Source organism: Wyeomyia smithii, chromosome 1, assembly GCF_029784165.1.
Source record: "Wyeomyia smithii strain HCP4-BCI-WySm-NY-G18 chromosome 1, ASM2978416v1, whole genome shotgun sequence".
Lineage (NCBI taxonomy): Eukaryota > Metazoa > Arthropoda > Insecta > Diptera > Culicidae > Wyeomyia > Wyeomyia smithii.
The window spans coordinates 27,962,316-27,975,261 of NC_073694.1; the positions used below are offsets into that span (position 1 = coordinate 27,962,316).

The 12,946-nt window shown below is 37.8% G+C and overlaps 1 protein-coding gene across 2 annotated transcripts; it reads right to left on the reverse strand.

Annotated features, from left to right (window-relative positions):
- Positions 1-8,742: 8,742 nt before the first annotated feature.
- On the reverse strand, positions 8,743-12,706 carry LOC129734078 (uncharacterized). 2 transcript variants are annotated; one of them, XM_055695811.1, is made up of 5 exons: positions 11,601-12,706; positions 10,722-11,062; positions 9,795-10,655; positions 9,269-9,724; positions 8,743-8,824 (listed from the first exon to the last, which is right to left on the reverse strand). In XM_055695811.1, the coding sequence occupies exons 1-4, from the start codon at positions 11,888-11,890 to the stop codon at positions 9,312-9,314; spliced, it is 1,905 nt and encodes a 634-aa protein (XP_055551786.1). In that variant the 5' UTR covers positions 11,891-12,706; the 3' UTR covers positions 8,743-8,824; positions 9,269-9,311. The 2 variants fall into 2 exon arrangements, with proteins under 2 accessions (XP_055551786.1, XP_055551776.1); XM_055695801.1 differs by lacking the exon at positions 8,743-8,824 and having other exon boundaries at positions 8,833-9,724.
- Between the last annotated feature and the right edge of the window lie 240 nt (positions 12,707-12,946).

The window sequence follows — 12,946 nt, forward strand, 5'->3', positions numbered from 1 at the left end:
AATTTTAATTTAAGGAGTAAATGTAGTAATGAAGATAGAAAATTAAACTAACTGAAAATATGATTGTAGAAACTACGAAAAATATAGTTCAGCAGGTGGGACGAAGAAGTTGTGGGTTCGTGTCCCACCTGCTGAACTATATTTTTCGTAGTTTCTACAATCATATTTTCAGTTAGTTTAATTTTCTATCTTCATTACTACATTTACTCCTTAAATTAAAATTAAAAATAGCATGACTTTGCTTAGAGTCGAAAAAAGAAAAGTAAGCATATTGAAAGATACAAGTTCTTTGAATAAAAAATAACCTTTTGTCTGAAATCTTTTTTTAATCAGATATTTCTTATTTAAATAATACAAAATCTCTAACAATCTTGCTCCGTACAGTCTTATTCAATAAATGTCTAAAATCTTTCATTTGACAGAATGGGGTTAGAAATATTGGAAACTCCACAGGCAATTGTCATAACATCATCCAAGATTGAGACACTTCGGTTTATTTATAGCCAATTCCGTACAGTCTAAAACAGAGACGACGTCTCTGTAATGTGGGCGAAAATAATGCGGCATATTTCTTTTAATGTGTTCATGTGACGGTCGTGAAATCGACGTTTCGCACACAGCTCTTATCCATTGAATCGTCTTGTGGAATATTTTTGCCAAAGTCTGATAGTGTATTCGAAAAATGGCCGCCATGCATGAAAAAGATAAATTAGTTTTCAATTTAACGAATACAATAAGAATTCGATATTTCAAACTGACTGTCCAATTGCTTTGTTTCGTGTAGGTATCTAATAACTCTATAGCTTCCTCAAATGTACCCAGCATCTTAAAACAATTCAAACCGGTCCAGGGGCATAATTCTGAATCTGTTTTAAACTTTACTGCCATGGTTCGTTAGAAACCACGATTGGATTTTAAATTTTTACTCTGTCGAGAACTGAGCAGCTGATATCAGTGCTCACTCAATCGGAGATGTGTAAATTAATGTTTTTTCTTTGCACCATGAATCACAGTTCTCTTTTTTGTATTGCGTTTGTAATAGACCATCTCACCGAATCTCTTTAACCTCACTTTTCTGACAGTTAGTGGTAACTTTGTTTACGTTTTGAACTTTGTGCTTTTTTCTGGTGGAGCAATCGAGTGCGTAGTGACGTAGTGCTGCTTAATTTATAATTGTTTTTGATAGACTGGCATCTCTTGCACAATATTTAAAGGGCATTCTGGTGACAATTAAAATAATTTGCTATTGTTGAGAGCAAAACTGCTTCGCCCGAGGATAAACAAAGTTACCAGTAGCTATCAAAACCAGATGCGTGACGTCACCGTGCGATGGTCTATTGAGCAGGATAGCGCCAAATGACCTATGGTCGAATATCGACCATTTTTGATTTGAATGAAACTTCGCACACGTATTTGGCTTAGCAAACTGAGCATTTTTCAAAGATGGGCTAAAAGGGCGTATGCCTTTTGGCATAGGTTTTATTCGAAGCATTGTAGCCCAGAAACCGTTGGTTGTATAGAAAAACTGTCTGAGAATGAGTTGTAGGGAATTAAAAATGCACCATAAAAAAACATACACTGTACAAAAAAAATTTTTTTTGACCAAAAAAAAATTAAAAATAAACATTAAATTTCAATTTAAAAAAAGAGTTGAATTTTTTTTTAAAGAAACTTGACGTTAATACGCAACAGGATGGAGAAATGAAAAATATTTTTTTTATGGTAGAATAATTTTTTTTTTATAAAAATTCTAATTTAAACATTTTTCAAAATATTATTATTCTGATGATTTTGAAAGATACAGAGAGTCATTTTGAATCAAAAAGCTTTTGGTAGTAAATATTCTAAAGGCATCGGTTTTCAAGTTATTTTTAATTTAAGCTCGAAAAATTATTAATATTTTTTCACGTTTTTCTTAATTTGTCCATGGTTCTCCAGCAAAAACCATACGTTCATTGGAATGCTTGATCAAAAATATACAATTCATTCTTTGACAACAAAACGATTGGGTGAATAACTCAAGCGCTAAACCTTAGCCTACCTACACGTTCCCCCTTGCCGAATGCAGACTAACAGACGTAACACTGGAACCTAGCTCCATCGCCACAAAAAACGTTCATTTTAAATTTTCAATCGAATAATAGTCATCGCGCGAAAACGTCGTCTGGGGCGCTGTCATGCAATCTCATACATATTTTGTAGTTCACCATTTGACACATGCAGTAACGCTGGCGCCGATGTCGAAATACATGACGCAACGCGAACACAACAGCAGATGGTGTTAGTGTTACTAACGTAAAGTACTGGAATCATCCAAACGATGATTTTCTTGAAAATTTGTTCGACGTGTTATGTCTGTTAGTCTGTGCTACTAGTTTACTAATAATAACTGTTTGTAAAGTACGCAACCAATAACTACTGGGTTACCTATAATATCTGTTTTCGTATACAAATACGATTGCACTACTTCAGATGTGTTAGTAACAGTTTGCATTTTGTGAAGATGAATAAAGTGAAAATGGAATGCACCAAGCCCAAATGCTGTAAACCATTTCCTGATCATCGGTGCTCATCAAGCTTACGCAAATTAAACGAAAACGTTATTGCAAAATTAAAAATATTGAACAGTCAAGCTCATTTTAATACGTCTTTATCAATTTGTGATTCATGTAGTTATTGAAATGATAGTCAAGCCACCATTCATACCTTCGTTGTTTACTATTCAGAATCTGGAACACTTAAGAACATCAGCTTCATCATAATATCGAAAGTACTCCATCATGATACTGTTGCGGTTCAGGTGTTCATTGCCAAATTATCGAGTTTTTTGAAAACAACAATAGAGTTGAAAAAAGCGATATTAATGTCTGATGGAGCTGCCTCACAATATAAAAATAGAAAAAAACTTTGCAAGTCTTTGCAAGTTCAAAACAAAATACACTGAGGTCGCTTTTTACGCGGTTTTTTTACGCGGCTTTTTTTACGCGGATTCCGGAATTTACGCGGTTTTTTACGCGGATTCCGGAATTTACGCGGTTTTTTTGCCCGGATTTCGGTTCCCCTTCACTCGGAATGCAAAATTAACGATGGTTTTTTTTACGCGGATTCCGGAATTTACGCGGTTTTTTTTACGCGGATTCCGGAGTTTACGCGGATTCCGGAATTGACGCGGTTTTTTTACGCGGCACGTATCCCCCGCGTAAAAAGCGACTTTAGTGTAAAACGTCGATACAGAGTGGCATTTTTTGCGACTTCTCATGTTAAAGGCCCATGCCATGCAATTGGTGGCATATTAAAACGAATGGCAGGAAATGCAAGTTTAGCTAAAGAACATGAACATCCCATTACAAGCGCAAAAGAATTGTATGATTGGTCTTATCAGAAAAATAATAAAAATTCATCAAAACTGTCATTTAGTTGGGTATCATATGAAGAATATGAACAAGGAGTAACAGAATGGAGCAATATTTTCAAAAAATCTATAATAATAGCTGCCACACAAAAGTATTACTCTTTTGTTCCGATTTCGGAAAATAAGATACAAACGAAGCTGTTTTCAGAAGATGAGGAATCATTTACTTATGATGTATATAAAATATAAGGTGAAACTAGTTCTGTAAAGTATCTATGTCATAAAAAATATGTTCCTAAGATAATAAAACTCGAAAATAAATATTTGATTCTTATTTTTTTTTTTTATTCTCGCTTATTTACCGTCGGTCTAGTTCCGCCACTGTTATTGTGCCAATCACCGACGCCCGGGGAGGCGACTCCACCCAGGACCCTAACTCACGACCCGTTGATTAACGGACCGGCGCCAACGGCTTTACTTTCTCATGCGATGGAAGGCGTGATCCCAGAGATTTTTCGCCTCAGAAAATCTTCCGGTGTCGGCTAGCATTGAATCTAGACCAGTTGGGTTTTTTGTGAGTGGATCACGCCACCTCACAACCATCGACACCTATGTCGGCGGTGGGATTCGAACCCAGGCGTCGAGCGTGGTAGGCGGAGACGTTACCAACCATGCTAGGCCCCCACTATATTTGATTCTTATATATATATATATATATATATATATATATATATATATATATATATATATATATATATATATATATATATATATATATATATATATATATATATATATATATATATATATATATATATATATATATATATATATATATATATATATATATATATATATATATATATATATATATATATATATATATATATATATATATATATTTATATCACTTAAAACATTTAACTCTTTTCTTAAAAACCGTTCGCCCAATCGTTTTGTTGTCAAAGAATGAATTGTATATTTTTGATCGAGCGTCCAGTAAACGTATGGTTTTTGCTGGAGAACCATGGACAAATTAAGAAAAACGTGGTTTTTCCAAAATATTAATAATTTTTCGAGCTTAAATAAGAAATAACTCGAAAACCAATGCCTTTAGAATGTTTACTACCAAGAGCTTTTTGATTTAAAATGACTCTCGGCATCTTTCAAAATCATCATCATACAAATATTTTGAAAAATGTTTGAATTAGAATTTTCATAAAAAAGTTAATTTACCATAAAAAAATTATTTTTCGTTTCTCCATCGTGGTATATTTTTTAAAAGTTGCGTATTAACGTCAAGTTTCTTTAAATAAAAAAGAAAAAAAAATCAACTCTTTTTTTTTAATTGAAATTTAATTAAAATTTAATGTTCAAAAAAAAATTTTTTGTACAGTGTATATTTTTTTTATGATGCATTTTCGATTCGCTACAACTCATTCTCAGACAGTTTTTCTATACAACCAACGGTTTCTGGGCTACAATGCTTCGAATAAAACCTATGTCAAAAGGCATACGCCCTTTTAGAATGTAACTCATGGGTGTGAAAAATCTCTCCACCTGTGAAAAATGCTCAGTTTACTAAGCCAAATACGTATGCAAAGTTTCAATCAAATCAAAAATGGTCGATTAAATTTTCGCGTATTTCCAGGCGATTTGAAATAATTTTGCTCTATATGTAGTTCGTGGTTATAAAAATGGCTATCTTTGATGTTTTTTCTTAAGAGCTGTTTCAAATCAAGCAAAACTATGAGTTGAATGCATAAGCAGCACGTGTTTGCTGCCGATGACACCCCGTTAAGCATACAGACGCGAGGCATACGGACGCGAGGCATAGTACCCTAGGCATAATGGACGGCAGGCATACGGACACGAGGCATATGGACGCGAGGCCGAATGGATGCGAGGCCGAATGGACGCGAGGCCGAATGGACGCGAGGCCGAATGGACACGAGGCCGAATGGACGCGAGGCCGAATGGACGCGAGGCCGAATGGATGCGAGGCCGAATGGATACATGGCCGAATGGACACAAGGCTAAGGGGAAGACATGCGAAATATTTTATCATCGTCATCACCATCACAGACCTCTTTAAATAACATGTATTTCGTTTTAAAGTGACATTTGGAAAGCAATACACTCGCGGCCTTCGGCCGACTCGCTGTTCGAGCGAATGCTGTCCTTACTCGCTACCGCTCGTTCGGACTTAACTCAGGGAAGAAAACTCTGTTTGAGTAGACCTAGTAAACCAGTAGATCAGTCGTTTGGGTGCGAGAGGCCGCCGCTTCCGACGGCGGGTCGGCGGCCGGCTCGGACTGCGGAAACCACGGTGGCTTAGTGCCGCCTTGTTTCCTTGCCCTCGAATATGCGTCTTCGCCGCATGATTTCAAGAAAAGTATTATACCCAACTTAAACTCTTTAGGAATATATTTACACCTAAACTACATAATTGGATCTTATGCGATCGTATAACATCGCATTCGGCCTCGCGTTCATTCGGCCTTTCGTCCATTCGGCCTCGCGTCCATTCGGCCTTGTGTCCATTCGGCCTCGCGTCCGTTATGCCTTGTGGCAGTATGCCTCGTAGGTCACTATGGAGCTAGCGTGGCTGTGCCCATGACCTAACAGAAACAAGTATAATTTGTTGCAACTATTCGAGTGAAGTGAAGTTTATTGAAAAACAAATATTATGGCTTACTACTAACAAAAACAAACATTTCTCTCGAATGAAATAAGGATTTATTCAAATATAAATACTTTGGGCACAGGCTAACAGAGGTAACACTTGTATCATCGATGATTTTATTGAAAATTTGTTCAATGTGTTATATCTGGTAGTCTGTGCTTCAAGACTTTAGTAACATAGCTTTTCTTTGACATTAAAATCTTATATCTTTTTTAAAAATGGCCTTAGTGTTGTAAATTTATTGAAAAACAATAAACAGCTCTTTTAGATTCTAACCTAGAACAAATTTGATAGTAAAATCAATTTGATCTTCTAAGTTAGCATTAAACTGTTTTTTCGTTCAATTTTTGCTCAAGATGTTTCTGCGACTTCCCATGCCCCCGCAGCGCATTTTTAGTCCTATATGTTAAAATGCAAATATCGCATTTGTAAGGTCGTTCTTCCGAGTGGGTAGCCATATGCGTCACTAGACAGTGCTTAGAAATGAAACGTTTCTCGCAGAGCGAGCATTTATGGGGACGTCCCGTGATGTGCGTGTGTTTGTGAACATTCAAATATCCTTTCGTTTTGAACGCCGTATTGCAAATGTCACATTTGAACAAGCGCTCTTCGGTATGGCATGACATGTGTCGTACCAGCGACGCATAATCAATGAACCCGTTCCCGCAAATCGAACATTTGTGGACACGCTCTGAATTGTGCCGTTTTTTATGAGCTTCTAGATAAAAATCCGATTTAAAGGATAGGCTGCACATGTTGCATTTAAAAGGCCGTTCATTTGTATGGCGAAACATATGTCGCGTTAGACATAGAGGATGCAGAAAACTTTTCTCGCGAATATCGCATTTATGTGGCCTCTCCGTGGTGTGTTTTCCTATGGGTATTTAAATACCGAGCTGATTCATATGATGAACCGCAAACATCACAATTGAAGGGTCGTTCTTGGATATGACTAGCCACATGTTGTATGAGCCTTTGAGAATATGGGAATCCTTTTCCACAAATCGTACACTTATGGGGCCGATTTGAGCTGTGAGTTTCAAGATGTTGCGCCAGTGACGTCTTGCGAGTGAATTCTTTGTCACAAATTTCACATTGGAACTTTTTCTCTCCTCCATGAACGAACTTGTGTCGATTTAGAGTGCCAACTCTGGTGAATGTTTTGCTACAGATATCACAGCTGAAGCGTCTCTCGTGTGTTTTTAGGTGTTTCTGCAGCACACAATCGGAAGGGAAGCCTTTATCGCAAATTTCGCACTGAATAAAACTAGTGCTCTGATGAAACTCCAGATGTAGGCGGAGTGTTTTCTCGTGTTTGTACTGTTTGCCGCATATGTCGCAGTTGTGCTTCACTGAGACGTTGCTTCGGCTTTCCGCGTTGCTGCAACAGAAGAAAAAGTAAAATGACATGGGTGACAAAATGTAGTCTCGCGGAGCGAATTCGGGTAGTTCATCATCACAGAAAGTTAGGTTTCTGTGAATGCATCTATGGCAATATTGTTAACTGCATCAAAGTTTGTTTTTGCTAATGTAGGCGAAGGATTCAATCCTTTTGCACAAAATGATCGTAAAACATTATATGAAAACTGAATAATTTGCATATTCATTTATTGAGTAATTATAGAATATTCTAAACTATGCTTCATGAGCTTTTTTACACTTCGCTATATGTACTTTGGGCTAAGCTTTGAGGATTTTGCTAAGCACATGATTCGTTTTTGATTGGCTTCTGCTCCACGTGTTTCTTAGACTTGTGTATCCATAAACAATGGCTTGTTTTGTAGGTCAACATGCAAACGTCACATTTGTAAGGCCGTTCCTCGGAGTGAGTAGCCATATGCGTCACAAGATTTTGCTTTAATGTGAACCGCTTGACGCAGAGCGAACACTCGAACGGACGCTTTGTACAATGCAATCGTTTGTGCACATTCAAGTTACTATTTGTCTTGAATGCTGAATCGCAAGTATCGCACTTGAAAAGGCGCCTTTCGCTGTGTATTACCATGTGTTGCACGAGCAGTCGAGGATAAGCGAACCCTTTCGCGCAAATCGTACAAATGTGCTCTGGCTCTAAGTGACTTTTTTCATGGAGTTTCAGGTTATAAGATGACTTAAATGATTGGCTGCAAATATCGCATTTAAAGGGTCGCTCATTCGTGTGACAAAGCATATGCCTCACGAGGCGGCGCGGAAATTGGAAGCTTTTCCCACAAATCTCGCATTCGTGTGAACTTTCCGCGAAGTGCGATTTCTTGTGAACCTTCAAATAACTAGCCGTCTTATATGATGAACCGCAAATATCACAATTAAAAAGTCGTTCTTCAGTGTGACAAGTCATGTGATCTGCAAGGTACCTAGAAAACAAAAAGCCTTTTCCACAGATCGTACACTTGTGCGGCCGGTTTGAGCTGTGAGTTTCAAGATGTGTCGCTAGAGTTGTGTTTTGGAAGAAACCTTTATCACAAATTTCACATTTAAATTTCCTCTCTCCTCCATGAAGAACTTTATGACGATTTAATGTGCCGGATGTGACGAACTTTCTACTACATATTTCGCAGCTAAATCGTCTCTCGTGTGTTTTCATGTGTTGCTTTAACACCGTAGCGGAGCAGAAGTCTCTATTGCAAACTTCGCACTGAATTAGAACAGTTCTCTGATGAAAATCCAAATGTAAGCGCAATGATTTCTCATGTTTGTACTGCTTGCCACATATATCGCAACTGTATTCGGTTGAACCATCGTTTTGATTGTTAGCAGCCCCATTCGGCTCCAAATTTCCTGCGTGACTGCAACAGAGAAGAAAGTACAGAAAAATTCTAAGAAAAAATTGTCCACATACAGTGTGGGAAACTTAAATTAAATTCAGAGGAGCCTTTCACATCTGCGATAATCAATTCTTTTAGAAAACCCCTTTTTTTAACCGAATCATTTGGTATCTTTTCTGTTTTCGTATTTACACTATCACGTATGCTGTCTGTTTTCCTTACTCGCTATCGCTCATTCGGACGTAGAGCTAAATATTGGCCCTTCAAGCTTAAAAAATCAACAAATCAGTTGGTTCCTTGCCCTCGGTCATGCGTCTTGGTACCAAATAATTTTGTTTTAAAAAAATGATGCATTTTTTTGCTGGTAAGTTTTCGAAAGATAGAAAATTAGAATAGAATGATAGAATGTACGTTAGCTTAAATTATCTATCATTGATTTTTTCTCTTCTCTAAAAAAACATTCACCTAATCGCATCCCCTCTATTAGAATGAGAATTTATTTGCAAATTCAGTGTTTCCTACTTCGTTTAGACGTATAGGTGGAATTTGGACTGATACTAGAGTCACGTTTAAAATTCGCCTGCAAACTTTCCGAGATCTCACTCGTTGGCTCTGAAACGTCATTCGGTTCTTCTTTGACCATAAATTCTACAAACTCAAATTCACGATTATCTGAACCATTCAATCCGTGCAACAGAGAATTCTCCTCCGGTACTGCCATTTCTCCGTTGTTGATTTCAACACACGCTCTCGGTTGTGAATCTTGGCTATCATGTGCCTTCAAGAGTCTGTTGTATATCGTCAAGATAATTCGCTCCTCTTCAGTTAAATCATCCTGCGTCGTGATTCTTCGTAAGCGTTCAAAACCGATACAATTCAAGCATTCTCTAATTGTTTCCCTTGAAATTACCACGGTTTCGTCTGCAATTCAACCAAGCGTAAGGGATTAGTGTGTGTCAACCCAACAACAAATTGTTAAAGATATACAAACCTGGTGGTGGCGGGTTAGGTTTCCCGGAAACCTTAACGCTTAAGCCGCGTTCAACAAATTGGCTTACTTCTACGAATTCCGTACCGAAAGGATAAAGGCCACATACACGAAAGCCATTTTTAATGCTGCTCTCACTAATTCCTAAATCTATTGCGCTTTGCAAAGTTACTCCGAGCTGATCTATGGTGATACTTTTATTGCTTTTATCCGCAATTGTTTGCCAAGCATCAATCAGTGGATTAAAAATTGTTCCACTCGCTGATGGTGTGATTTTTGTTGGGTTGGGATAGAGTGCTACCAAAATTATTCCCAATTCCAAACAGATGTCCGCTGCTTTAACTGCTATATGCGACGAGTGACCATCAATAAAATAAATTATCGGCAGCTGAACTTGTTGCGCACGGAGAAAAGGATGGAACACTTTTCTAATGTAGAGTAGAAAGTTAGAAAAGTCGAGCCATCCTTTGTCGCTTTTTCCGACACTCCACTCCTTCGACAAGCCGCGTCGTACTTTGACACCGTCATGCTTAGCTGGAAGAATTACTCTGAGTGGTACCAAACTGCCATTTGCTCCGAACGAGAACATAACGGTTATGTAGTTGTATTTACTGGTGAGTCCCTTCTCGTAAGCCTCGTTCTTGTTGGAAGTTACCGCAATAGCTCTCGTTCTGGGATGAACAGAAAAATACGTTTCATCTCCGCTAAATACTCTCGAAGGATCAGAAACAATGTCCAACTGGCCAGACGCGTTAAGGTATGATGCCATCTTTGTAAACCAGCCACCAATGTCCGATGTCTCTTTCGTTGTACACCAAGTGATTTCTTTATGTCGGTCTAAAAAGTTGGATATCCACTTTCGTCCTAGAATTGAATTGAACATTCCTTTACGGCTTTGTTTTTCAATAAAAAAAAAACCTAAAAGCTTACCTGGTATATTGTTCTTGAATGGATTCGGCCTTGATACGAAATCTAAGATGTTTTTGACCTTGTAGCAAAGCGTTTGTTTTACTACAGGAAACCCTCTTTGCTGCATTTCCTGTAGCCACCTTACAAGGTTAGAGTCTTCCTCAGTTGTTAGCACAGGTTGGGGTCCTCTTCGACCGAGCCTCTTGCATTTTCCGCTCAATCGGAAGCGCAGAGTTGTTACAGGAATTCCATATTTTTTGGAGACCGAATAAACGGTCATTCCGTTGCGTTTAACGCTATCCATGCAACGTTGCAAATCTGCTTCACTGTAAGATTTGACATTTTTCTTTGCGTGGGCCACCCTGCAAAGCAAACAAAAAGGAAACAAATTTTACTTACCGTCCGTTAATTTAGGAATAACGCCAAGACCGGTCAATGTCCGAAGCCAATTTGGTAGGATTTTATTTTGCACCGAACAGCACTATCCTGAAGGTCACTAGTTTAAAAGAAAATCACTAACCCGAAAGAACCTACGCAACGTAGCTAAGTTTGGCTACTGGATAACTTTATGCGATTACACAACTTGTTTATGTCATTTCCGGAACTGATTAAACTTCTCAGTTTGGGTTCAAGCGACAATATTATGTTAGGTCCACAGGGCCCTTTTTGTAATTTAGGAAATTTCAAAATAATGAGTTTTGATAGCTTTCATTGAAAATTATGTCTTACTTTTCACATACGACGTGCAATGTAAAAAGATGTGTGTATCAAAATTGGTTTTATTGCATGATTTTGTTGTTGTGATTATTGTTTTGAAACTATATTCCCTGGGTATTATAGTCTGTACTACCTACTTACACACAAAATTCATGTTTTTCTAGGTGACTGTTAAAAAATTACCTTGATCTGGAGGAAGTTGCCTTTTCACCATCAGGCAGAACTGTTGTTAATTCAGGATCTTCTTTTATATCCATTTCAGCAAGGCTATCCAGGGAAGGTTCTTGTTTCACAACAACGGTGGAATAGCTGGGCGAAGCAGACGCCATTAGTCCTACCTCTTCACCAGCAGTAAGTTGCTCCTTATATTCTGCTAACGGTTCAGGTTCCATACTCGCAATATCAGATATCATAACTTCTTCCACTTTTACCGTAACGGGTTCTTCCATCTTTATGTGAATATTTTCATCCATTTCGATGTTTTAGAAAATCCGGACCACGGTAATGTAAAGACACTTGATTTTTTTCACGGTTTTGCATTTATCGTGCGTAAAAAACAGCCCAACGAAAAATTATTCCATTAAAACAACTTTCCGGCTTCGCTTTGTAGTGACAGTGAAATACAGAGATGCCAGATGTTTTTCGAGAAATGAAAAAACAAAAAACGACAATTCGAAAAAAGTCTACACTATAAAAAAATGTCACGATCACTTCATGTGTTTTTACACTTGACTCAATTCGTCACCACGATGGATAGAGACTACTCATCATGTTCCAATGAAATGATCTTGCGTTGAAAACTGGTTAATGGAAATCACCATCGTATTATAATGAATATCTCTTGTATTATCACCACTATTTAAATCAGTTGAACTTGTTGAACTACATGTGCAGTTCCAATTGACAAACGTCAAAACCATAAAGCGAAACCAAAGTGGCGAAACGGTGCAAGCAGCACATTTACCCAGAGAGCAAACATTTATTCAAGCATAAGTTTTATTTAATCTTTTAAATTTTCGGTAGCATTACGTAGGCCCACCGACTAAAAGACCAAAACAGTCGTCGCGCGATAACATACATTTTTGTGATTCCCAATTCGGCATGTGCACCTTCTCCAGAGTTATTTTAGAATTAAAAGACGCGACTCGAACACAGCGGTAAATGGTGCTTGTGTTACCTGTGTGTTATCATGCGAACGGCAAGTTAATTGAAAGTTTGCTCGCAGTGTTATGTCAGCTGGTCTAATATAATTAACAATTTGTTTCGCTACTATAACTACATATTATTTACATCCGATAAAAAATAACTGCTAATCCGCTGTCACCACCTCTTTAGCTGCATGGAACTTTCTGTGGCTTCTCAAATACTGCGCGGATTTATATGATAAACCGCAAATATCACATTTGAAAGGTCGTTCTTCGCTATGAGAAACCATGTGACTTTCAAGATGTCCACGATATAGTAACACTTTGCCGCAGATCGAACACTGGTGGGGATGTTCCGAGCCGTGAGTTCACTTGTGAGCAATC

What these genes read in the sequence shown, in the direction of transcription:
- LOC129734078 (XM_055695811.1), bottom strand. Translation starts at nt 11,890, where the DNA reads ATGGATGAAAATATTCACATAAAGATGGAAGAACCCGTTACGGTAAAA. An exon ending in ATTCAAGAACAATATACCAG is followed by an intron (nt 10,656 to 10,721) that starts GTAAGCTTTTAG and finishes ATTCAATTCTAG; the next exon opens with GACGAAAGTGGATATCCAAC. An exon ending in ACCTAACCCGCCACCACCAG is followed by an intron (nt 9,725 to 9,794) that starts GTTTGTATATCT and finishes GTTGAATTGCAG; the next exon opens with ACGAAACCGTGGTAATTTCA.